The following is a 24,866-nucleotide window of genomic DNA, read 5'->3' on the forward strand; positions in this document are numbered from 1 at the left end:
GTAGTTTGTATGCTTTCATTTCTATTTTTCTTTGACCAATCACAGATGTGGAATATGGGACAGGGAAATGTGATGATACACACCAGCACCAGTAAGTGGGCCACAATTTTGCCAGCATGATGGAGCTTAACATCCAGCTTTTATATTTAGTGGCAACTCCAAGTTTTAATGCCTTGTTGCTTTCTCACCTCAGTAAGATTGCTGGCTGCCAGAGTTATTTCAGTCATTTCCCCCCAGAATTAACTCAAATACCACTTCAGACTGTAGTTGGAGACTCTTGTATGTTAATGGACCTCCCTAAGAAATTCCCTAGGGATAGAAACTTGAATGTCAAAGCGGTCTAACTCCAGCCTTTTGCCAAAATGAGTTATTTTTGTGTTAGGGCTATTTTTAACATAGGTGTTTTTTGCTCAATTTGAAATGTGAATGTATGAGGGCCAAACATGAAAGCAAAGCACAAGTGCTTTCCAGTTATGTTACTAGATCCATTTGTCTTTTGTGCTATGGTCACCAAATGAGTACCACTACTAATTGCAGTTTTTCTTGGTATAAGGGGATGGACCCCATAGAGATCTCTCTGGTTGTGCTAACTAGTTCTTCATTCAGCCATCTCTTTCCTGGAAGTCTTTGACAGAGGGGTGGTACCTGAAGATTTATGCCTTTACTCCCATTTCTACAGTTGCCCTGTCACTCAGCAAAAAGGTGATTTTTATAGTACCTTTGTGACTAGGATTTATTTTACATCCCAATACAGTTAACCTGCAATTAGTAGCCAGATTAACTGTGACTTGTTCAACCTGTAGTGTCCCATTTAGGGGCTGAATGCTCAAAAAAGCAACAGCAAATCAGGTAGATTATCCATGCTTTGCAGCTGTTATACATGAACCAACTCTGCCAAGGCCAACTACTTTTTTCTGAGAGTGGAACAGCCCTTAAATTTGTTTCTGTGTTTGACTAGGGGTATTTCTGAATGTTGTGATAGTAATTGGTTTTCTGTAAGTACAGTCAACCTCACCTCTACAATACTGCAGTCCAATAATTTGGGTTTTCTTTTTTATCCAGTCATGGCCACTTTTTTGACACATGGTGTTCTACAGATGTCATCTTGATTCCATTCAAAGAACATAACATAGGTTGAGCATTCTTTCCTACTAATGGAAATTGAGAACTTGTACACTCTCTCAATGATCAAGTGCCTCCTTCGAAATTTCGTATAACCCTCTGATTCTCATGTTTATCCGGATGATGGACAAAAGAGTAAGCTGGTCATTCCACTTTCTTGGGCGGGTCAGGGATGCTTTCTGTGAGAGGTGTGAGGTTCAACAGGAGAACATGTCTCTCATAGGCCTTTGTTTGCTTGAATAATGTGTTTGTTCCATGCAGGTGGTCCAGCACCCCTAGGACCCCATAGCACTGATTGAATCTGGAGAAAAATGGGAAAATGGACATTAATAGTAAACATTGCACAGTGCAGGCCTGGTCATATTCTAGGTTTTCAGGATCTATTGTATTTTTCCCTAGAACCTTTTGCATTCAACCATCCCTAAACCCAGGTCCAAAGCACTGGCTCAGGAAGGTGCAGAAAATGTGCCTCGGAATGAGCTTGTGCAGTAATCATTTCATACGTAAATATACTCTTCACGCCCACCCCCACTGGGGATTTTTTTTAACCTGGAGGTGACTCCTGCTTTGCTCACCTTGCTGGTCTTGTACTACTAGCAAAGCACTGCAGCCATCAGCCAAGGGATGAGACACCTATTCACATACTTCACCAAGACTTTCCTTGCCTTTGGAGTGGCAGTGATCTAAACTAATGAGAACCTGCATTTATGGAGTCCATGAGGTCACAGAATAATCTTTATGTAGCTGCTATGTCCATACAGGCAGTATGTAATTATTCTACATAGCCTCCACTCAAAGGTAACTTTTTTTTAAATGGGCCCACAGATGGCCATAGCAGGGTCAACCAGGAAGTAAAACAGGATGGTGGCAGCTGCAGCAAAAGCAGGGAGGAGCCCTCCTGAACCTCTGCCCTCAGCAGCTGGCCATTTCTGCTGCCCTGATGCTACCTCCGGGATCAGAGGTGATATGCCAGTGTGCAACCAGAATGATGCTCCTGCATTCATGTCCTGCTTGTGAGTTTCCTGTAGGTATCTGGTTGGTGTCTGTGTGAACAGAATGCCGGACTTACGGTCTGATCCAGCATGGTGGCTCTTAAAGTATGAAATTAGGTGGGATCAGGAGAATAAATGCTTAACAGCAGAGTGCAATGGCTTTAATCTAGAAGACTCACTTGGAAGTTATGTTTGTTTTTCATTTTTCACTCATTGTGTGCTATGATAAGGCCATAAAAATAGTTCCTGACTGGATGAAAATGTTATGTACCACCCTCCCTTCCTGATTCCATCCCCCATCATGAGAGTTATTAAAATGTATCCCTTCAAAAAGAGGACTGGAATTACTTGAGATGATGGAAGTCATGGAATTCCGGTGAGGGCAGAAAAGGTAGATGATAGCCACAGTGTGAGACTGTGGTGGTCAGAAGGACAAGAGAGATCCACACCATCATCGAAGTTACATGTGATCCTAGAAGGATTGGGCCAGTAATCACAGGCAGCATATTGGAAACCTGGAATATAAACACAGTACTCAAAAGGGTGGACATATATGGATCCAGAAAGTAATATTTGCCAAGGAGTGTTAAAAATCATTCTAAGCTGGGTTACTGGAGTTTCAGTATCACATTTGAGCAGCCTAAGGCAAAAACCATTACCTCTACAATTCTTGTCTGCTACAACTTCTATCAGCAGAGTAAACCCCGGTGCTTAGAAGGTGCCCACTTGCTAGTGCTTCAACAAAGAAAGGAGGACAGGTAAGCCCGTTCCAATCAGGCATTCTGGGATGTCTGGACTCAGGCCAAACACCCAGAAAGGACAAGTCTCAGCTCTTGAATTCTTTTATTCTTGAATTCTTTGTATTGCCTGTCAACATGGAATCTGCCCTTGGCCATTCCCACATAGTGCAAAAAATGTCAGGGGCAAAGGTGTGGCTGGAGACAAGGCAGAGGTACCAGGACCTGGGCAATACAGGGTCCAAAGTTCAATAGCAAGGTTCAATAGCAAGTCTTAAGTCATGGTCACAGAACAGGCCAAGGTCAGGAACTCAAAGTATGTATCAGGGCAAGATAAGGATATGGTCATGAGCAAGCCAAGGGTCAAGCAGCCAAAAGACATCAAAAGCAGGGAGCAGGCACCTTGCGGCAGGATAACGACAGGGTCCAGGAGCAGCGAAGGTGTGGCAAACGAGCCATGGCGGGGGCAGGACAAACCAGGAACTGCATCAGGTGAAGGTGAGGCAGGAACATGCTACAGCTAGCAGGAAGATCTGTACTGTTGAGGCGGCAGGGTAAGGCAGGATACATGGCAAGGGTCAGGCAAGAAGCAGGAGCTGCACTGCAGCCAGCAGAAAAACCTGCATTGCTAAGGCAACATGACTAAGCGGGCCAACAAGTTGGGACAGGAAGCAGATCAGGCAAGGTGCAGAAGCTGGACCAAACCCCAGCTCCCAGGAGGCCCTGTGCTGCCAAGGAGGCACAGCGAGACAGGACATGGCAAGAAACGGATGCAGCAAGAGCCAGGTGCTGACCCATAGCACAGCCGGGGCGAGGTGCTGCATTGCTGAGGTGTGACAGCAAGGCGGGATACCTAGAGCAATGCAGGCACTGCAGCAAACAGGAAAACCTGTGTTGCTGAGGCCCATCCAGGAAGGAAGAGCTTCGTCTTGCGTATCTAGCTCTTTGCCCAAGACTTCGCTGAGACCTCCAGCAGGCTTGGGGGCTGAACCTGAAAAGACTGAGGTAGGCATTCTGGTTCTGGCCACTAGATGGAGCCCTGAGCAGCCCAGTTCCTGACAGAGTTGCAGCACGGAGTCTCAGTGTGCTGCTTTGGTGTCTCTCCCCACCCCACCCCCACCCCATCTAAAGCTATTCTTGGTGGTTCTAACAACGACATCGCAAGTTTCAGACTGGGCCCTTTCAGTAGAAAAGGACTTTTGCTTATTTTCTATGACAACACTGTCTCCAAGCCTGACCCTACCCTATCCCAATCTAGCCTTAAGATATATATTTGGGGGGGGGGGGGAGAAGTGGGGGGGGTGTCAAAGAGATCTAGTATCATCATTCTGTTTTTACCTCTCTATCCCTAGAGAGAGAGAACAAAATGCCTGCTTGAGATGTTTTCAGAAGTATTAGGTTTTATAGGAAGCAAAAGAAGCATTTTCAATAGCAGTTGGCTATGCTTGTATTGTGCAAACCTTCATCTGTCGGGAACTGTTTTCTACAGTAAATTGTAGGGCTCAGGGGGGTATTTTGGGACACTGCGCAAGGGCTGATTTGGCCTTGCAAGTCAGAGGCCCATGCCTTGGCAGAGACAGCTCTTGTGAGAAGTGCGACTGTAGTGGGCCTTGCAGGATTAGCCTTGCTTAACTGGATCATGTTGTCAACCTTGCAATAAAACTTGAGTGATGGATTGTTGTTATTATTTCTACATCCTGAAACATGTTTTTTCCTTGGAGGCAACAGCTCAATTTGACACACCCTGCTGTCAAGTAGGGTCCTCAGAGGTGCTCTTTCAGGACCAAAACAAACATTATTTTAAATTCATGTCTAGCAGCCTCATCTTGTTCTTTGTTACTCTAGAGTAGGTGCAGGGGGAAATTTTGATGAAGGCCTTAATGTGTGGGGCAGGGGGCTTTGACGATCCAGATTGGACCCTGTATACCTAAATAAAAAGGACATAGCCATGAGATACAGGGTTAAACTCATGTCTATTTGGCTCAGGGCTATCACTAGCTGTCTAATCAGAGATCTCTTCTGTGCTCTCCAAAAAGAGAATTGGGTAGAAGGTGGGGAGGAAGCTGGAGGGGGCCCAGGAAGGCTTCTGTCCACAGTGGGGGTGGCAGCCTGGGGGCAGTGCCAGCCGCTCCACTGATGTCCAAGGACCAGCTGGTACCAGAGGCATTGGCAAGCTTTGTACGCACAGTGGGGTGGGGCTGGAGATCCCTGCTCTGGGCAAGTGCTGGCTAGTTGCTTTCCAGGACGCATGATGGGGCCAGTTGCCCAGGGACAGCCAACATGATAAACCATCAAGGGTACATTGCATCCTGGCTCTCCAGGGTTATTCGTTGCCTGTGAGCAGGCCACCATGGGGGGAATGGTCTACACTGGCACAACATGACAATCCACCATGCTTGTCGTGCATGCTGGGCTGTTCTGCCATGCAAACCTGGTCACAATCTCAGCGGAAAGATTCCTTGGGAAGTACAACAACTCCTTTTCTCACAGTCCTGGCAGCAAATGAGACTGGACGAGATGCATGTGTTTCTTTCCGCCTTTCTGTTACCCTTTGAGTTTTCCCCCCACAGGAGGACGACTACAACAAACCTGATCCGCACATGATGAGGGGCTTGCCAGAGCTCGCAGGCCTTTTATCTCAGCAGCAGTTGGGCTAATTGTTTCCTGTTTAGGAAATTCCCGGCATGAAGCTTGCCCTGTTCCTGGGGACCCATTTCTGCAGTTACAGTTGCAGGGAGGCTTGTGTGCCATGAGATGTTGCGAGAGGAAGGAAGACCCTCCGTGCCTCGAACAGCTTCTTCTCTGCTTGCGGTGCTACTTACCACATGCTCTACTGGATGCGCATACAGCGAGACTACGCCCACAGGAGCAGTCCATTCGTGGTGTTTTTTATGGATGTGCTTATACAGGATAGGGTGATGAATGAGCCTACACGGGAAGAAGGAGAAGCAAGGGGCCATGTTATTCATCCATCGCACTATCATTTTCTTCTTGCAATATTTAGGAATTACTTTTGGAAGCAGGATGGGCCAAGTCAGTAGACCCAGGCAATGCAGGAGAGATCCAGATTTGCTATTTTTGCGGTAAAGTTTGCCTTACCGGTGAGAGTAATAGAAAAGAATTTCCTCTATCAGAGTAAAGGTGGCCAGCTCAAAAAGAAACCAGTGGAAAGTGGGCAGCTGCAGGCTGCACGGGTCGGTCCTCAATTTCATAATGAGCAAGGTAAGGTGCAAGATGGGCTGAGATACGACAAGTTGATTGAACAGGACCGTGCGGATGGCGTGGAGTAGTTTTTCTCGGTCAACCTGGAAGACAAATGAACCTCTATCGAAAAATGGAGCAGCACTGCCTCTGCACGAGCAGCCCGTGAAAAACAGAGGACTCCGATCCCGCATTCTGCTCACACAGTGGTCAGCTGCAACAACACGCTCCCACCCAAGTTCCCCAGCAACGGATGCCCATAGCCTCACTGCTTCTGATACTGGAGAGAGTAAAGTGCCATCAGGACTAGCCAATGATACCCTTCTCCAGAAATGGGTCCCATTCCCTTTTAAAAGCATCAGGATTGGAGACTTTGGGGCAGTGAACTCCATAGTGGAACTACTACTACTATTATATTGTATTAATAACCCAGCTTTTTTCCTCTTGTGTGGAACCAAAGGTAGAATGCACAGCTTCATTCTTATCCTCATAACAACCCTGCGTGGCAGGTCAGGCTGAGAGTGATTGACTGGCTAGTCTCCCAGTGAACCTCATGGCTGAGCAGGGACTAGAGCATGGATCTCCCAGGTCCCCAGTCCAGCATGCTAACCACTCTGCCATCCTGGCTTTCTATATATTGTGTGAAGAAGCGCTTCCTTCCATTGGTCCCAAATTTCCCACCAGTCACTTTCAAGAGATGAACCCAGCTTCTGCCATTATAAAAGTGTCTCCCCATTCGCTTTCTCCACACAATGCATCATTTTGTACACCACTATCATGAATCTCTTTTGTTGGCTGTTGTAATCTTTCCTCCTTCGGAAGGTGCTTCAGCCCCTTGATAATTTTCGTCGCCTTTTTCTGTACTTCTTCCAACTCTTCAAAATCCATTTTTGGTGCAGTGCACAATATTTCAAGTATGGTCCCACCATGGATTTGTACAAGGGAAGTGTGAGTTTGACAATTTTATTTTCAATTCCTTTCCTAAATATGCCTAACATGGGGCCTGGCTTTTTCACAGCAGCCACACACTGGATTGGAACTTTCATTGAGCTGTTTATCATAAGCCCCAGTTCTTTCTCAGTCCTTCACTGCTACCTCAGATGCGTGAACTTGGGGTTTTATCATCCCAAGGTGCATCACTTTACCCTTGCTTACATAGAAGCCAATTTTTATTTTGATGCCTATGTTCCCTTTTGGAACTCCTGTTTAAACCACCCTGAACAATTTGGTATCATTATCAACAAATGCTGCTGCTCACTCCTAACTCTAGAGCAAATACGAATACGTTGAAAAGCATTGGTCCCAATCCAGATCCTTGTGCGATACCAGCACCGCAACGCTTGTGAGCCTTGCCTGTGGACTCAAGAGCTAGACTGGCTTTTCCTTTCCCCTAGAAGACCTCTAGTTCTTCTCCTTTAGTCCTCAGGTTAGTTGTGTGTGTTAAAAGGCAGGGGCCTTGGGGGACATTTAGGAAAAAGGCAAATTTGTAGAAGCAACTGCCATCTGAAAGGAAGTTTCTACACTGTAAGAGGATGCAAGGAGAAAACCTGGACCAAATAAAGCTGTTATTTCATGCGCGCGCGCGCGCACACACACACACACACACACACACACGGGTGGGGGGGGATTATTTTTACAAATGTGCATCCTTTCTTAGCAGTTTCTTAGCAGTCACAGGAGGCAAACCCTTTCCCCTTCTTGGCCCAATAGTCTAGGAAGAATATGCAGTGAATTGAATTGCTTCTGTCTCCTTTCTACAGGTTTGGAAAGGAGGGAGGGATGGGGAGGGCCCCCCGACTTAATTTCATGCTTAAGCTTGTAGTCAAAAGTCCACCCCCCAAAAAATTAAGAAGAAAAGGTACATGTGCAGAAACTGCCTCAGAGCCGTTTTAGCCTCCTCCTCTTCCACTGTCCATGCCTTAGGCTTGCTTACTGTCAGGGACGCCCCCCCGCCCCCGTGCGCACTTCCTTTCTCACTTGCACAGCAAGGTCCAGGAAAGCAACCCCTTCCTACTGCGCTGCCCTGTCTCTCGCCTCCTCCTTTTCTTCCCTGCTCTTTCTTCAGTGCTGACAGTGGCAAGGGGCCATTTTGCTGGGCAGCCATGTGAAAGCAAGTGAGAAACAAAGGAGGCACGGGCAGGAAAGGGTTCCTCTTCAAAATCCCATTAAAATAAGTAAGAGGAAGCAAAAGGAAGAAGAGGAGACAGAAGAAAAGAAAGCATTCAAGCCACTGCTATCTGTAAATTCGTACTACTGCTTGGCTGAAATGCATGGCTTTGGTGGGCACAGGTGCCAGAAACAACACTGCAAAGCTAGTTTGGAAAATAACTGCATCTTGGCAGCAGAAGAGCTTGTGGGGGTGGGGCAGGTGTGGTGCTGGGCACCAGCACACCAGAAGCTACACTGCTGATAAAGCTCTTTGTTTCCATCAGGCCTGCTCGGGTCTCAGGCACATATTTTTTAAGTAAACACATATCCAACGACACATGGCAGAAGCTGGACAGGGGTGTTTCAGGGGAAGAATCAAGCTTCTCCAGCGCTTGCTCTGCATCCCCAGAAGGCCTTTGGACTTGAGCCTCCAACAGCAGCGGCCTCTTCCCATCCTGTGACAAAACCCTTTCAAAACCGACAGAACCTGAAAGGCTGGTGGTGATCCTGCACTATGGATGGCCATGCACAGCTTTTTTAAAAAAATCCCATCACCTAAAGTAGTTCTCTGGAACCTGTGCCCTAATGTAACAGTTCTGTTTTTCTGAAAGCTCTTCTAAAGCCATTTTATAAGTTTCCTAGGCTGGAAAGTGAGGCATTTAATTCAGAAATGCCTGGATCGGTGACTGCAGGGGCCCGAGGCAATGCTTTAGCATGGGTTGCTATGTGAAGTAAAGCTCCAAGGCTCTGTCACAGGGTAAGCTATAAATAACTTGGGAACTCCTGTTACCCGCAATACTTAATCTCTCCAGCCAGCAAAGGCATGCTTATCTATGAGCGCTGTAAGAGAAAGAGGTGTGTTCCCATCTGCACACCATGAGACTTGTCTCCACCCTGCTTCTAAGGAAACCTGGCAGCATTTCTTCCTTGAATGCAAAGCGAATCATTCAGAGGCGGGGTGCACGCCTTGTGTGCCAAAACTCCCAGGCCCAATCCTTGGCATTTCCAGTTAAGACTAGGAAAACCACCCACTCTGAAATCCCAGAAAGCTGCCGCCAATCCGTGTGGACAATACTGGGCTAGATCAGGGCAGGGCCGGTGCCTTCCTCCATGGACCAAAAGGCATCGGGGATGTGACCGTGCCCCCTGCCCTGACATCCTTCCATTCCTGGCAGGCATATCGGCAGAAGTGATCTCCCAACTCTTTGCTGCCTTCTCCCATCAGAGAAGGTGCTCACCCAGCAAAGCCCTTCCGCCGGCTCTGTGCCTTCTCCCACTGTGGAAAGGATGCAGGGCAGGCGAACCCACCTGCGTGTGCCAGAGTCTGGAAGGCTGCTCCCCCCACGGCCAGCTTCATCTGCACAGCAGCTTCCTTCAGCAAAGCCTCTGATCTGACTGACCTCACTGCTGTGTCGTCTTGTGTATTTGATTCTATTGTACTTTTGGCTGCTTTCTGGTGCTTCTTTAAGCACCAAAGATATATCAGTACAACTCTACAACATAGGCATTAATTATTAGCAGATTGTTGGTGATTGGTTTTGGTATGAGTTTTCCTAAGTTTTAGAATGGAGAGCAGGTTTCCCATTTTTTCCTTACAAAACCAGTGCTTTTGGCAATCCAACCTGTTCAGGTGGATAAGTCTAGTGGTGTGTTGTTCTCCTGGCTGTCTACCAAATTTGTGTTGCAAAAACAAACAGCAAGAATGTTATTTGTTATGATGGGTCAAAGTCATTCTTTCAAAATACAGCAGAAGATTAGCATAAGTGCAAGAACAGAACAGAGGGCTAAAATGACTTCTAGTTTATTTGGGACTTATTGGGCACCAGCAAGTAAGTACTATCAATCTGGTTTGACACTTCTAGATCTTGCTTAAAAGCTGATATGCAGCAGTTACTTTGCCCTCAACAAATGGAATTAAGTCCAACCCAATTTGTACCTCTTCTGTGGTTCTTTTGTAACTAGAGGCAAACTCCTCTGGGACCTAGAGGCTAAACTTTGCCCCAGAGTGCTCACGACCATCAGTCCTTTATATTATAGCTGCATTCCAGTTAGCTTCTTTCTGCACAGGTAAGTACCTCCACTTGTGGGCATGTGGAAGAATCCAGTGATGCAAACCGAACCACAGAATATCTGGAAACTGGACCCATGACTTTTAATCCAGTCCTTTTCTCATATACTATAGTGAGGTATAGAGCTGGTTCAGGCATGATGCCCAACTAGGCATTGAACAATCCAGGTAGTTGGGACCGTGCAGAATTGAGTGAGTACTTGCTTGCTTCTTTTGCATCATTCCCGCTTTTGTACACAACCCAAGAATACCCCCTTCCTGGGATGATCGTGACATGTGAAGCTACAATCCGGAGTTGTTGAGGGAGAAACAAGGAAGAGTTTGATGTAAAAAACCATGGGTTAAAACTCTGGGTCGCTTCCCTTCGACAAGGCAGTGTTCTGGGTTCGTATGTTGTTTGCAGAAACCAGAATGATGCAGAAGCAACGCGTGGGCAGAAGGCCACATGCGCACTCACTCCCCACAAGCCATGGGTGGTGGCCAAGGGCAAACTGGGACAAGGCGTGCAGAGCAGAGGGGGAGAGAGCAGGGCACCACTTTCCACGGAGCCACGGAATGCACTGGGTGACCTGAGCCAGTCACTGTCTCTCCAGTCAAAGCCACCGCACAGAGCAGGAGCACCCTGGGCTCCTTTGAAGAAGGGCACGATCAAAATAACGACATAAAAAAGAAAAACCTATCTAATTTAATGATGGCATTAGGCTAGCACAAAGCTTTTAATTTTTATTAAATGTTTATCCTTTTGTCAGGTTTAAATCTAATGCAATCATATACAGTGTTGCACAAGGTGTCTTGCAACACATTTCATGAAGTAGCACAGCTCATTGCAACCTCCGTAGGTCAGGTATTGTTAGTTCTAAGAGTTCTATACAATCACTAGTAGAACAATGCCAACCCTTATCATTTTCCCATCAGCTTAACATTAGATGCAAGCCAGAGAAATACTATCTAAATTCACTGAGTTTTAAATAAACTGTAGAATTCATCTTCTGGCAGTGGTAAAAAGGCTCCTGGGGGAGGGTGATGTGTTTTACTTACGGGATCGTTCTTCCCCAACTGAATTCGGTATCGTGTGATGAAATTTGGCTTCCCAGTCAGATCTGCTACCATCAAGATTCCATTGAAGCCCCAGAAAGCAAGCCCAGGAACTATCGAGGTGGCTGCAGCGGAAGAAGAGGATGTGGGTGGGCGCCTGGTGGTAACCACACAAGCATCATTCCTCCACAATCACAGCAGAGGGATGTAAGGAGTGTCCTCCTCTCCTGGTCCTGTATTATGACTGGGACTTTTCAAATACTTCGAGAAAGTGAGGAAGCTGAGGTGGTAAACACAAAAAGTGGTTATACAGAGCTCCAAACTGGGCGAATGGGTCACAAAATGGCAGACACTGCTCAGGGTACGTATATGTGATGTGACGAGCATCGGTGGGGCAGAGGGAGTCCCAATTTCAATTTTAGAAATATTACTTCTGAGGTGGTGATTAGCCAGGGGTGCTTCCAGACAGCCTTTAAAGTCCTCTTTCGTGGCTGCAAATTCTGCTTCCTGCTACAACCAGAATTGTAACTAAGTCCCCAGGCAAGGGGTACAGCCCATTTTTTGCATGTGCATCTGTGATCTTCTGTCCATACAGTGGGCATGACTCAATAGAGCCTCTCTCAACCTGGTGTCCTTCAGATGTGCTGGACCGCAATTCCCATCATGCTCTAGCCGGAAGCTCTTCTCTAGAGCCTAAGGCCAGGTGAGGGTTTTTTGATTTGTCTCATGCAAACTTCCAGTGTAACTTCCTAGGCCTGTATAAATAAGGGGTCACAGACACTGTTTATAGTGAATGCAAATCTTGGGCCCTTGTAAGCTTCTTGTGGGAAGGAAGGAGGTGGAGAGCAATTGCCAATGGCGACTTTCAAACTGGACACAAAAACGGTGAATAAATATTCCCAACTGCTCCTCCCCTCAGTAGCACATGAGAGTCAGCAGACCTCCACTGAAAGGTAATGGAGGAAGAGTCATTGCAGAACGGCACAGCAAACAGGAAATCCAACACGTCGTCAAGGGACCGTTCCTCTTGCCCGGTGCCTCAACTGAACCTTTTCCCTACACCACTTCAGTTCCATTCCTAACAACAATAGGCCAATTTTTCTGAAGTCTGAGAAAAGGAGAAAGAACCACAAAGAAAACACAGAGGATAGCAGTTCCACGACAACACTGTGTACAAGCCCATAGACCGTCAGCGAACAAGACATGGTAGCCCCGTGGTAAATGTCTGCTGTGGCAGCATCTCAAGAAAAGGATCTTTAGTGGATAGCTCAATGAAAAGGTTGACTGTATAGCAGCTGGGAAGAAGGCAAATTCCATGTTAGCAAAAACTAGGAAAGGGACTGGAAATAAATCTACATATATAAAAATGTATGGTATAGACTTGGAATACTTCTTACACTTTGGATTGCAATACCTCCAAAAGGATATTGTAGAACTGGACAACCTATGAGGAAAGGTTGAGCAAAATTTATGTAATATCTACTTCAGAAGAAATGGTAAGTGGGAAGATGATTAGTTGTGCATAAGTTGTGAAATGGCTAGAGAAATATTTTCTGTCTAACTCCCAATACTGGGACCTGCAGTCATCCAATGAAGTTCAATAAGGGTAGATTCAGGATAGCCAGATGAAAGCACTTCTTTGTACTGCACATAGTTTAACTTTGGTGTTTCCTTCCAGGGATGCACTGATAGCCACCCACTTTGACAACTTTAAAGGTGGCCAGACAAAAGTTTATCTACTCATTGTGGCTTTCTGAATGCTTCTTGCAGGATCCAAGGGAGTATGCAATGATTCTTGGGAACCAGAAACAGGGAAGGTTCTCATGCCTTGCAAATGGACTTCCCATAGGCATCAGAGAGAGCCAAAATGAAACTTCAATCCATGATGATTATAATATGCACTTCTCAAACTGAAGACCTCTTCAGGACTGCCCAAATGAGAAAGGGATATGAAGAGCAGGAACAAAGTGGAGAAGTAAGGCCACTATCACAGATATGGTTTGAATGGAGTAACCAACAAAAGTAAAATTTGGCACTGGGATGACGCTACTATAAGGATCCATGAAAGAATACACATTATCCTGGCTACTACTTGAGCAACCAGTTATGGTTTCAGAAACCACTATGCATGGTCCTGAGGCTTTATAGTCCATAATATACTTGTATTATGACAGATGCTTTTTGTGATTTCATCAAACCTCTTTATAAGAACATATGAAGTACCATGCTGGATTCGAGCCGCGTTCATCTCGCCCAGCGTTCTGCTGACACAGTGGCCAAGCAGTTGCCCATGGGATCCCACAAGAAGGGCAGAAGTGCTACAGCATCCTAAGGCCCAATTTCCTCAGCAATGGGGATACGTAGGCTTACTGTCTCTGACCCAGACATAGCATATCATCATCAGGGCTAGTAGCTATTGATAGCCTTCTTTTCCATGAATTTGTCCCATCCCCTTTCAAATGGGTGATCAGCACAACATCTTGGGGTAGCAAATTCCATAGTTAACTATGTACTGTGAGAAGAAGTACTTCCATTTGTCTGTCCTAAATCCCTCATCAGTTACTTTTATAGTATGACCACAGCTTCTAGTATTATGAGAGAGAAAAAACATCTCTCTACCCACTTTTTCCACATCTTGCATAATTTTCTACCCTTTAATCATGTCTCTTCTCACTTGCCTTGTTTCTAAGCTAAACAATGCCCACTGTTGTAACTTTTCTTCATAAGGCTGTTGCTCTAGTCCTTGATCAGTCCTTAGTTATCTTTTCATGCACTTTTTCCAGTTCTGCAATATCCTTTTTTTAGGAGTGGTGACCAGAACTGTACACTGTACATCATAGATTTGTACAAGGGCAGTATGCGATTGGCAGCTTTAGCTTCCTTTCCTTATTATATTGTACATGGAATTTGTTTTGATACGATTCATTTTGAAAAGGAAGACAAGAAGAAGAGGTAAGCATCTCAAGAGAACCAGAGAGTTGTTAAAGTATGCTGGGAAAATGGATGACAGAGAGTTGGAGTGACTTTTGCTACCGGAAAACAGAATGAGTTGACTACAACTCATTAAGAGAGTTATCATTACCTTCTGGTGAAGATAAGAATTAATTAAAGCCTGACAGTGTCTAGCTGTCTAGAAGAGATTAAGCAGATGCACAAAGGAAGGAGAAACAACATTCCCAGTACGTGTCCTAAAATGATGGGATTAATAAAAGGTGGATGGCAGAGATTTAGTTTGGATTAAAATGCCTAAGAGGCCCAGTGCAATGAAACAAGAGTGATGTGGTAAGGACACACAGGACGCTTTACTCACCCATGCAAGGGACCCCTCCCCTCTCCATAAGAGAAACTAGGGAGCCAACAGTGCAAGCAGGCAAGGTTTCAACGCGGAAGGCTCACCACAGCTCACCAAGCAACCACACCTGCATCTACGCAACAGCAAGAGTCAAGCCTTACTGGAAGAGCGACAAAGAGAGGCCCAGCCTTACAGGCTCTCTTCCTTTTCTTTCAGAATGGGGCTCTTGCCCCTCCTGTTCTTTCCTGCAGCAGGCTGCACAGGCCATGGTGTTCTTTGTTCTTTTAAGAATTAAGATCTGCAAACGTGTATGCCTTGCTCCCTGACTTGTGACTGGACGGCATTCAGCCCCTGTGTCTGTTCTGTCTTTCATGTAATTACCAACTCTTGCAGAAGTAATGAGGAAATGTTCATGTGCATTTGAGAGGAATGCACTGTAACAAAACATCTCATGCCTCCTGAGAGAATGTTGAGTTGAGACATGCAGATACGAACTCAGGGACAATGCCAGGTGTAACATTTGAGCCTGTATTCTGGCTGAGGCATATGAGAAAACAGAAGCAAAAAGCTTCTTGCTCAAACAACATTGTCACCACTGCTGTTGGGGTAGTTTTGGCAGCAAAGCCTGGACTTGAGGGTGCTGAAGCAGGAGCCCTTCATTCTACCCACCCTATTCATCATCTGCAAATACATCTGGACAGTCCATGGTTTATAAAACGCCACCAGAAGTTCAGAGGCTGCAGACAACACAGTCTCTGAGCCTTGTTCTCTTGATGGTCACTGCATGGTCCCAGTTGTTTTCACAACGGATGCTGTCCAACCTGATGCCGGCAACCTTTGGTTACCAACAGGGGCTCACCAACAGCGATGCAGCTGGGGCTGGAGCTTGGGACCAGTGCCAAAGGCCCTCCACTGTGCCCCCGTTACTTATGCTGAGAGTAGCAGGGGATGAGGGCCTCAGGGCAGCACAAATTAACTCCGTTTTATTCCTATTTGATGGAGCTGTGATTTAAATGAGTTTAAATTGCAACTCTGTACATACTTGGTACTTTCTTAATTAGAACTGGCAAACAGATACTGTTGTTGCTGTTGCTGCCGTTTTAATAGATCAGAAAAGGATAAGCAATTGTAAAGCCTGGAACAGCAAGTGTGAAGGAAGAGATGTTGTGTGTTTCACAACTGAAGTGATACATACAGCCATTTAAAGAAATGGGGTGGGGAGGCATAAGACAATTAAGTCTAAGGTCTGAAATTACCCAGATACACCACTGCTTCTCATGGTGGGTGTCCCATTATTGGGAGATTTTTGGGATGGGGTGGTACAGGTGAGATAATTCTACTAGAGACACTGTCATGGATAGCATATAACTTTATCCTACAAGATCTGACCTCGATGCAAAATGACTCACCTAGTAAGAAAATCACCCATTCGTTTCCTCCTAGAAAGTGGTAGGTGTTTTCCCACTGGGTCTGCCAGAAGGAGCCAGAGATGCCCCAGAATTTCTGCAGGTGCCTGTAAAGCCAAGAAAGCTGGTTACTCAGCACTCAACCCATTTCCCAAGAATGCATCATGCAGCTGTGGTGACATGCTGCGCTTACCATGTGACCGAATTCCTGAAAGCAATGAACATGAGCAGACCCGAGCCCAGTATAATGGCTAGCCTTTTCCATGCATCCCCAAACAACTGTGCCTGAGAACAAGAAAGGAGAACATCTTAGTGGTCAACAGAAGAATTTTAAGCAACAGCAGTACACAACATATGAATACTGAAAACAAAGCAAAAATAAATTACGAGATTCCTCAAAAAGTTTGACACAATGCCCATCCCTCACTGATGAACTTGACCAGGGCTCTCCAAGAGAAAGCTCCTCTCTGTCACGTTCTCCTTTCTGCCCTGGAAAGAACAGACTGTGATGCAGAAAGCACCGAGGACGAGTCTCTTCCTCCCAAACGCCCTCTGGGATTTCCAAATAAAAGTGCAGTTGTCTCCCGCTCTTGGCTCCGCTCCTAGCAGATGGGGCGTATCCAATGTTACTTCAGCCTATGCCTTTATTCTAAATAGGACTAACGCCGAATAAAACCCCATGTTTTTCTTTAACCAGACACAAGGCTTTCACTGACATGGAAATGGCCAAATGAGAACAACTTCTTGTGCTACATTGCTGTGCATTGAACTGCCTTTTTTAAGCAGTGTGTATCTCAGGACCCAGACAATATTCTAGGTCAGGAGGCTGAATTCTTGAGGCACACATTCTGGTGGTGGCCAGGGCTGAAGACAAAAGGCTGCAGCAAAATTAAAAATAAAAGCACCAGCACTGCCCTCACTGCCTTAACCGAGTCTTAGAAGAGGCAATTCAACCTTCACAAGGAGGGAAAACTGCACAAAAGCCAGGAGAACCCCCCATGGTTGGTGGCTGGGGAGGAAGGGGTCAGGCTCTGGGGAATTCCGGGGGCCAAATTTGGCCTCTCTTCCTTGTTCTAGATGAATGCAAAACTCTTAAAGCAGTGCAAAGAGGCTGATGTTAGTTTATTCCATGCGCTTTGTACAAGCAACGGCAGTGAGTTGGAGGTGATCTCTTAGCAATCTGGACTGTCCAGTGACGAAGGGGGAGAGGCTGAAAAGATGAATGAAGCAATGTTTCATATAAAACATGTTGTTGTACATTTTGTTCTTGCCGTGTTGTAGGAGAAGAAAAAAAAATATTAGAACTTACTTGCAGGCTAGATTCAACTACTATACCATGGAATGAATTTGGTAGTTTAATTAGGAAATGAGGGATTATGTTTCATCAGTCTACATCATTTTCCTGAACAGTAGCAACTGTAAGGAAACTAGTGAAGTTTTCAGTGGGCAGGTTTGTATGACATATTAACACTCCAGCAGCTTTACCCATGTACTGTGGGTAAAATTCCCCTATGCCTGAGAAGCGATCAGTCACACTTGGATGGTTGTGTCCCTCTTCCAACCACAAGGGGGCACTGCAAGGGAACTGTGATGTCCCCTTAGTGTTGGCGAACCATTTTGTGCTGGCTGATGCTTGACTTAGAAAAACAAAATCAGAGGGCCATTAAGGGCTGGTTGAGCAATCATAGTAAAAATCCACAAAATGTGGCAACCACGCAGGAATGCAGCCACGGACCAGGTTTGTATGACACAACAAGCAAACAAGGATAAGTGATGTCGCATTGCCCTACCTGAGCCATGGTGACCAGCCGTTGTGAATTATCATAATCTTCTAGAGCTTTTCCTTACCGCAATTGCTTGTGAACTCAGGGAACAAAACCCACCAGAGTAGCAACCCCAGAACAAGTGAGCAACCTTACCTGGCAAGGGTGGGGCAGGGCTGGCTTCAGCTCGGGGGTAAGCAGCAAAGCGGTCACCCTGTCCAGCTGGCTGTCCCTACAGCTTGTCCTGACAGCAAGCCACTCAGGCCCAGGCGGGGTGGAGGGGCACTGGGTCCGACTGCCGCTGCGTTTCTCAGGGCTGTCCTGCCAAGCAGGTCACTGGCTCCCCACTCCTGCTTGCATGGCTTACTTCCAGCAGCTGCAGTGCAGGCTGGATGGGGTATCCCTGCTTCTTGAGGCGAGGGTGCCTGATCATCCTCCCATTGCACTTCAGGTGCAATGCCTGTGGCAAGTCAAAATTGGCTCGCGATCCTGAAAGAAGGATCTCATTCATCCCCACAGTGTCCCCGGAAGTATGGGGGGTGCGGAGAAAAGAAGCCATGGAGGGCCCAAGCATCAGTTGGGCCCCCTGTGAGGGCCTGGCACTTCGGAGCAACCGATGGTAGGGACTTGCCGGGATGCCCTGCCATTATATACATACCCACCAAGACAGCAGGCGTCATCAGGAAGTTCTTTTTAGCAAGAGGCATAAACTGTATGGAATAATAGATTATTAAAAAGAAGATGCTATCTTACCTTTGTGTTCATATTCTTAGCTAGTAGAGATGATTTTCACAAATTTGCAGAGAAATGGAATAAACTATCAAGGAAAAAGAAAATGGCACTTGTCAGAATTTATTCTTTCTAAAACTGTAAAACTTTATTGTACTATACAGCATGTTGAAGAAAAATCTCTCTCCTCCTGATTTTAATATCTAGTCCAGAAAGCTACACCTAGCCTATGGGAGAATCTGAGATTAATCTAGAAGAAATAACTTCCTGATCTTTAATATACTTTCAAATTCCCAAACAGGGATTCCAGAAGTAATGTACCTGATATTTCAGATAAAATTTGGGGGCTGGCAAGCATGGCAGAACCATAAGATCAGGGAAATCTTTCTTTTGCTTGGTTTTCCTTCCTTATTTCCTACAAATAAATAAAACTTTCTGAAAGCAGACTGAAGGTGTAAGAAGTGACAGTGTTTTCCTTTTTTTAACCTCCCATATTTGCTCGCTGCTCAGTGGATTTTTTAAAATGCTGCATGCATTTTAATTTGCAAGCTTTCACAAAGGGAAATATGACACAGTGCAAAAGTTTGTAGTAAACCATGCAACATTAGATAGACAAGAATCTAATCCTGCTGAACTAAGGCTTTTTTCTTTGATTAAAGGAGAAAGATATTTTACCTCCTTTTCTCTAAGTCCTTTTGCCCACTGTATTTATTAACTTGGACTGCCCTAATTTACCCCAGGCTAATGTAGTCATGTTATCCTTGAGGTATTATCTACACTGCTTACTTCAAGAAGAGCAATGTGCTTATGTAGCAAAAATACGGAGATTTGAGTGTCTTGTTCTTCTGAAGCTTCACTTTGTTCTCTTATTAATCTCTCAGAGGAGTTATCAAGGATGACTTCTTCTTGTGGGATTATTCAAAGCAGGAACAATTTGTCAGATCCAGCCTATAACAGGGATCTAAAGGTATCCCACATTCACTGATGTGGGTTTTCCAGAATATTTTGAACTGGAAAATGTTCCAGTGCAAATTAGGTTAAATTGCATGAGTTTATTTGCATAAGAAAATGTTCTGTTGCCCTGGAACATTTTCTGATGCCCCAGAGAGATCAAAATTAGCATGCTACTTGTATTTGTATTTAGAAGCAAAGCTAAAAAAATAAGTACTCCATGTTGTTATTATTTTCTGTATCAATATTTCAGTGTTTGATTGCAGTATTTGACCTGAAGTATTTGAGGAAAATGTTGAAGCACATTTACCGTGATTTAAATGTTATATGATGTAGAATGCTGATTGGAACACCCATAAACATTTCAAGACAAACAGCATGGATTTCCATCACATTATTTAAATTTAAGGAAAACTACAAAGGTATTATAAACTCTTCACAAACCAAGGGCGCAATGGCATGCCCTTCTTACATGGTCTTGGGAATGTGCGGGGGGGGGGGGGGGGTGCACAGGTTTAATCTGAGTCCTGGCTTGACAATCCTTCAACATCCATGGAAAGAAGAGTGGCAGCTGCATCTCCAAGGTCAGGAATAAATCTTGTGGAGGGCTAAAGGGCCATGCCACAGGGGTGGGATGGCGTGGAGACAGGGGCTGATGGCGTGGAGACAGGGGCTGACAGTTCACAGGGCATTCAAATGGTACCTCACCCCCCTCTCCTTCCCTCCACGGCACTTCGCCTGGACATGTCCAGGGCAGACCTGCTTAGGCAGAGAAGTGTCCTACAACTTCAAGCATTCCCCAGCCAGCATCTTAACAAACTCAGGACTGTACCTAATTCGTCAATCAGTAAGCGTGTGTGTTATGCTAACAACCATTCCTCTATTTCAGCAAAGTTCAACTCTTTTCCATAGAGCTGCAAAGTAGCATTTTACTGTCATGAAATACTTTTTATTCTTATGCTCAGGGACATATCTATCTCAATGACAACCATATTCTCTCCCATACTGGCTAGGGATACTTCCTGAAAAACATTAATTGCAGCTTCCAAACTGCTTGGCTTGTCCAATACTGTACTGTAACAGGTTGGAGGCACTGCAAGAAGTTACAAGTTGGAGGAATTGAGAGTTGACCTACCTTCTCTCCTTCACTCCTTCCTCCTCAAACACATTCTCAAACACTTCATTCCATGCACCCCAAACCCACAGTTCAAACCAAGGCACCAGATTCGGTTCTGCAGGAAATTTTTGAGCCTTCCAGCACATATACAAACTCTCTTGGCTGGTTTATTTTTGTTAGTTTAAGGCAAGCAAATAGGTTATCTCTCACATCACAAATAAATAATCCAACCGAAATGAAATGTATCCTTCAGAACTATTCCCATTTTTCTTCCTTACAGAACTATAACCCACAACAGTCAAGAATTCTGAAAGCTAAGTCACAGGGAACTGCCATGTGGTTGAGAATGATTCCTGAATGTTTTCACTGTAGTACCTCTTTGGCCACAGTCCTGCAGTCTCCTGGTGACGAAAAACACGATGGAGCTAAGTCACTACGCAGACAAATTAATGTAGCCCAGCTCTGTGAAGTTTAGCTAGAAGAGTCAGGAATGCTGCAGTCCTACATCCATTTATCTAATTCCAACTGAACTCAACAGGATTTACTTCTGAATAAACATAGGCTTAGGATATGAAGAGCAATTTTCTGCGGATTTCAACCGCTATTTACAAACCACTATTTCACTACATAACTTAATGATCCCATGGTTCCTTCTCTCTTCCCAGTGCAGCTACTTTTATTTTTAAAAGTTATCAAAGGAGTCAAGATTGAAAACCACTACTTTAATTGTCCTTTCTGCATCCCATTTCTAACTTACTAGTTGTTTACCTGTCTAGGCTTTGCCTGCTGGCAGCACTGGGGAGTTCTCTGTTGCTGGAAAGAAAGGAGAGCCCATCAAAATCACAGCATCTGCCTCCTGCCTGTCCCGCTGCTGCCTCTGCCTTTGTGCGAAGTTTATCATAGCTGCTGGCAAAGCAAGAGGGGGCGTGTATGGAAGCAAGCAGCTGACTTGTCCCATTCCACAAATCGCATGCATGAAGTCACAGCCAAGGCCATTGTTACTCCTGGCAAATATCTCATCTGTGACAAAATGTGTGTCCAGGTAGGTTGCACTATATGATCTTATTTTTATTTTGTTTTGCTACTAAGCAATTTCTTCAAACTTTAGAGGCATGAAGACATTTGCACCACTTGAAACCATCACCTTGTTAATACCAAGGAAAAGTGTCACCACCACACCATCCACCACATTGTATCAGACGGGATATTATGTAGGCACCTATAGTGATCTCTCTCCTTCCTGTTTCTATCTACTCTGTCATTTTCCAGGGCACCAATCATTACACTGTGTGGCAGTTGTGGACTCCTATTCTGGTTTTTCTTGATTTGCTGCTGTTCCTACAAGCCTTAGCCGGGTCCCTTTCTAATATTTATCCCATGCATAGGAGGCTTCTTAAGAAACTTCCAAATCCTTCTGCCAATGCAACACACGTATTGCGTAAAGAGCGGCCAGCAGGCTTGCATTTGGCACCGTATTACTGACAATGCATCTGTCAGGCATGGCCCTGCAGCTTAGATCCAAAAAGGTGGAACTGTAACGGAGTTTTCATTCCACAATGGCCTTTGTTTTGCAAGAATGGTTTTCATTCTATTATTTTAATATGATCTTGTGGGCCACCTGAAAGAGCACAAGAGACTGCTGGTTCAGGATCACTGGCCTAACCTAGGGCACAGGATGAGAAGAGCAGGGAAAGGGAAACAGATGAGAAAGACCACTGGGGAGCCTTTGTTCGCACAACAGGCATGGAAAGTTACCACCCCTCTGCTGACTCTGTAGCTCAGCCAGCAAAGCATGGGCCCATCTTCCATCTTCTGCCCACCATATCATTTCCACCTTTTTCTGAGCAGTTCCACCTGAGAGCTCGTGTCTCAGGCACAGACAAGCACTTTCAAAGGGGACTTTAGCAGACATGCTTGCAGCCTCAGGAACCATTCAGAACGACAGTGCCCAAAGACAGCAGGCTCTGGAAACAGTGGAAGTGCCCACTCACTTGCTTATAAATAGCTCAACGCGTTCTAATGTTTTGATCTTGAACTACAGCAGGCATCCTCTGAAAAATAATCACGTATGACATATGAAATTTTCCAAAGTTTCATTTTTCTGCATTCTCTACCACATCTTCCTGTGCCTACTACGCACGAGACAGATACACCACCTCAGATAACTTCAAACATTTTGTAACTGAAGAGTCATCAAGCTGAGTCATAGAGGAAATCACATCGTTTGACCTATCTGAAATTAGCTTAGTTTTAATTTCTTAGTGACAGTCTCAATTTATAAAATCTAGCCATCAGATAAGCTTAACAATGTTTTTTTAAAGCCAAGAACTCTTCTAGTTATTCAAGTTTTAAATTTTGCTGAAGTAAGACAATGCTGGTGGTAATTCTTTTTATGGCATGAAATAATCTGCTTCTTCTTTTATTGTCCAATACATAGATTATTAAAACACACAAAGTCCAATTCTGCACAAACAGGGTTCCAACAATCAGACAGGCTATTTTGAAAAAGCCTTTGCTCTAGGGACATAAAGATCCCCAGATGATAAAGCAAAACAATGAGATAAAATTATGCAGTAACAGAGGGATTTTGTGACTAGATGAAGAACCTTCAGGATAGAGAGGTAGTTAGCTGTCATCAGTGTGTAGGTCATGGGGGGGGGGGGGAACCTCGAGACCACAGGCCTAAGTTAGCCCATGAAATTTCTCCATCTGTTCATGGAACCTCCCTGCATTTTTCCAGGGAGTAGGAACAAGCCCCCCACTTGCAGAAATCTCCATTGTTATCTCCAAACCAAAAGTGGCGATAACAGCCTGTGTCAAAGGATTCAAATGGCACTGGGAGAAGCAGCTGCTCTTCCTAGCCCTAGCTGAGTCCCTTTCTTTGTGCCTCTTTCAGAACCAAGAATGGCAAATTAAGCAGGGTGTGATGCTGACATCAGCAAGCTTGGCCGTGCAGGCTAACTTCCTCCATCCTGTGGAGGAGCTGGAAGGAGCACAATCTGGCTTGCCACCTAAAATTGATTTTTCACAGCTGGCATAGATGGTACCAGAAGCTGTGGAAGATGTGAGGAATTCACCCAGGGTCAGTGCGCAGGCAGAGTATAGCAAAAGGTTAAGAATAAAACCTTGAATGAAGCCAACACAGAAGAAAAGTAGAACAGCACTCTGCCACTCCCCTGTGGAAATATTAAAAGAGCAGTTAGACAGCTGTAAAAGAACAGAGAACAGAATCCTGAGGGCAGAGGGCAAAATAGGAGATAAGCAAAAGCAAGTAATGAGATGTTTCAAAGGTGGCAGGGCGATCAAGCGAGCCAAGGACCGAATGGAAACCTCTGGTTCTGGCATCAGGGAGGTTATCCATGGTTTTAGTAGGGTAGTTGCAACAGGCAGAGGACAGGACAGAAACCAGATTGGGGTGCTTCTAATGCAAACATGGAGAAGGAAGATGCAGAAAACACGAAGACGTCAACTTCTTTTATCTTGATATTAAATCATAGAAGGAAAAATAGATGGAAACCGGATCGCATAATAGAGGAAACAGTGTTGTGCTTGAATGTAGAATGGAAGGAGCCATGGGGTAGAGACTGCTGGTATGATGATGGAGGGAATGGCTGGGGAGAAGACAATGAACAAGGATGTTAGATTGAGGGAGGACATGGAGAAGGAGAACAGGTCTGTCGACTCATCAAGTGATACAGAGTGGTGGAAAGAGGAAACGGGTTGAGGGCATTAGAGCAGGCGATCCTAGCATGGAAGCACCGGGCAAAGCCACGCTGAGAAAGCGAGACGCATTCGATACTGGAAGATGTCAGGATTTCCGCACTTGAGGCGTATCAGGATGGCAGGGTGGAGTCACGTGAACAGGCAGAGCGATGGCAGAAGAGAGGAGCGGATAAATTTATAGTAGACGCAATCAGCCAGTTCTTTTTTTGTTCTACCGAGGCACTACGCCAAGCAAGGGCCTGACTGGAAATACGGGATGGAGGCAGGGCTAGGGAACAAGAATCCTCTGTCGAAAGCGCTGCAAGCAGGGAGGAACTGGAAACTGAGGAATGTAAAGGGCAAGCCTAAGCAGCAGATGGGAGAAAACACCGCTTCAGACGCCGTCACTGGATCAACGCACTGCAGGCCGCCGAAGGGGCTGGGGGCAAACACGTGCGGGGAATCTTCGCCCGGAGGCACGTCCAGCTGATCCCAGGAGCTGCCGCCGCGGAAGCATGCGCCGCCGTAGCACGGGCGCTTCAAACTTCGCGCATGCGCATCCGGCGCTGCTGCGTTTTTCCGGTAGCTGAAGCAGGATGTCGT

At 45.5% G+C, this 24,866-nt stretch overlaps 1 protein-coding gene across 2 annotated transcripts; it reads right to left on the reverse strand.

The window, feature by feature from the left end:
- Position 1: 1 nt before the first annotated feature.
- Positions 2-24,764, reverse strand: FAXDC2 (fatty acid hydroxylase domain containing 2). Of its 2 annotated transcripts, XM_044451042.1 has the most exons (10): positions 24,685-24,764; positions 21,330-21,374; positions 18,518-18,581; positions 16,195-16,286; positions 16,005-16,108; positions 11,307-11,428; positions 5,951-6,156; positions 5,674-5,779; positions 2,463-2,629; positions 2-1,423 (listed from the first exon to the last, which is right to left on the reverse strand). In XM_044451042.1, the coding sequence occupies exons 3-10, from the start codon at positions 18,527-18,529 to the stop codon at positions 1,267-1,269; spliced, it is 966 nt and encodes a 321-aa protein (XP_044306977.1). In that variant the 5' UTR covers positions 18,530-18,581; positions 21,330-21,374; positions 24,685-24,764; the 3' UTR covers positions 2-1,266. The 2 variants fall into 2 exon arrangements, with proteins under 2 accessions (XP_044306977.1, XP_044306976.1); XM_044451041.1 differs by lacking the exon at positions 24,685-24,764 and having other exon boundaries at positions 21,330-21,500.
- Positions 24,765-24,866: the final 102 nt, after the last annotated feature.

Source organism: Varanus komodoensis, unplaced genomic scaffold, assembly GCF_004798865.1.
Source record: "Varanus komodoensis strain SLA01 unplaced genomic scaffold, ASM479886v1 scaffold6_1, whole genome shotgun sequence".
NCBI lineage: Eukaryota > Metazoa > Chordata > Lepidosauria > Squamata > Varanidae > Varanus > Varanus komodoensis.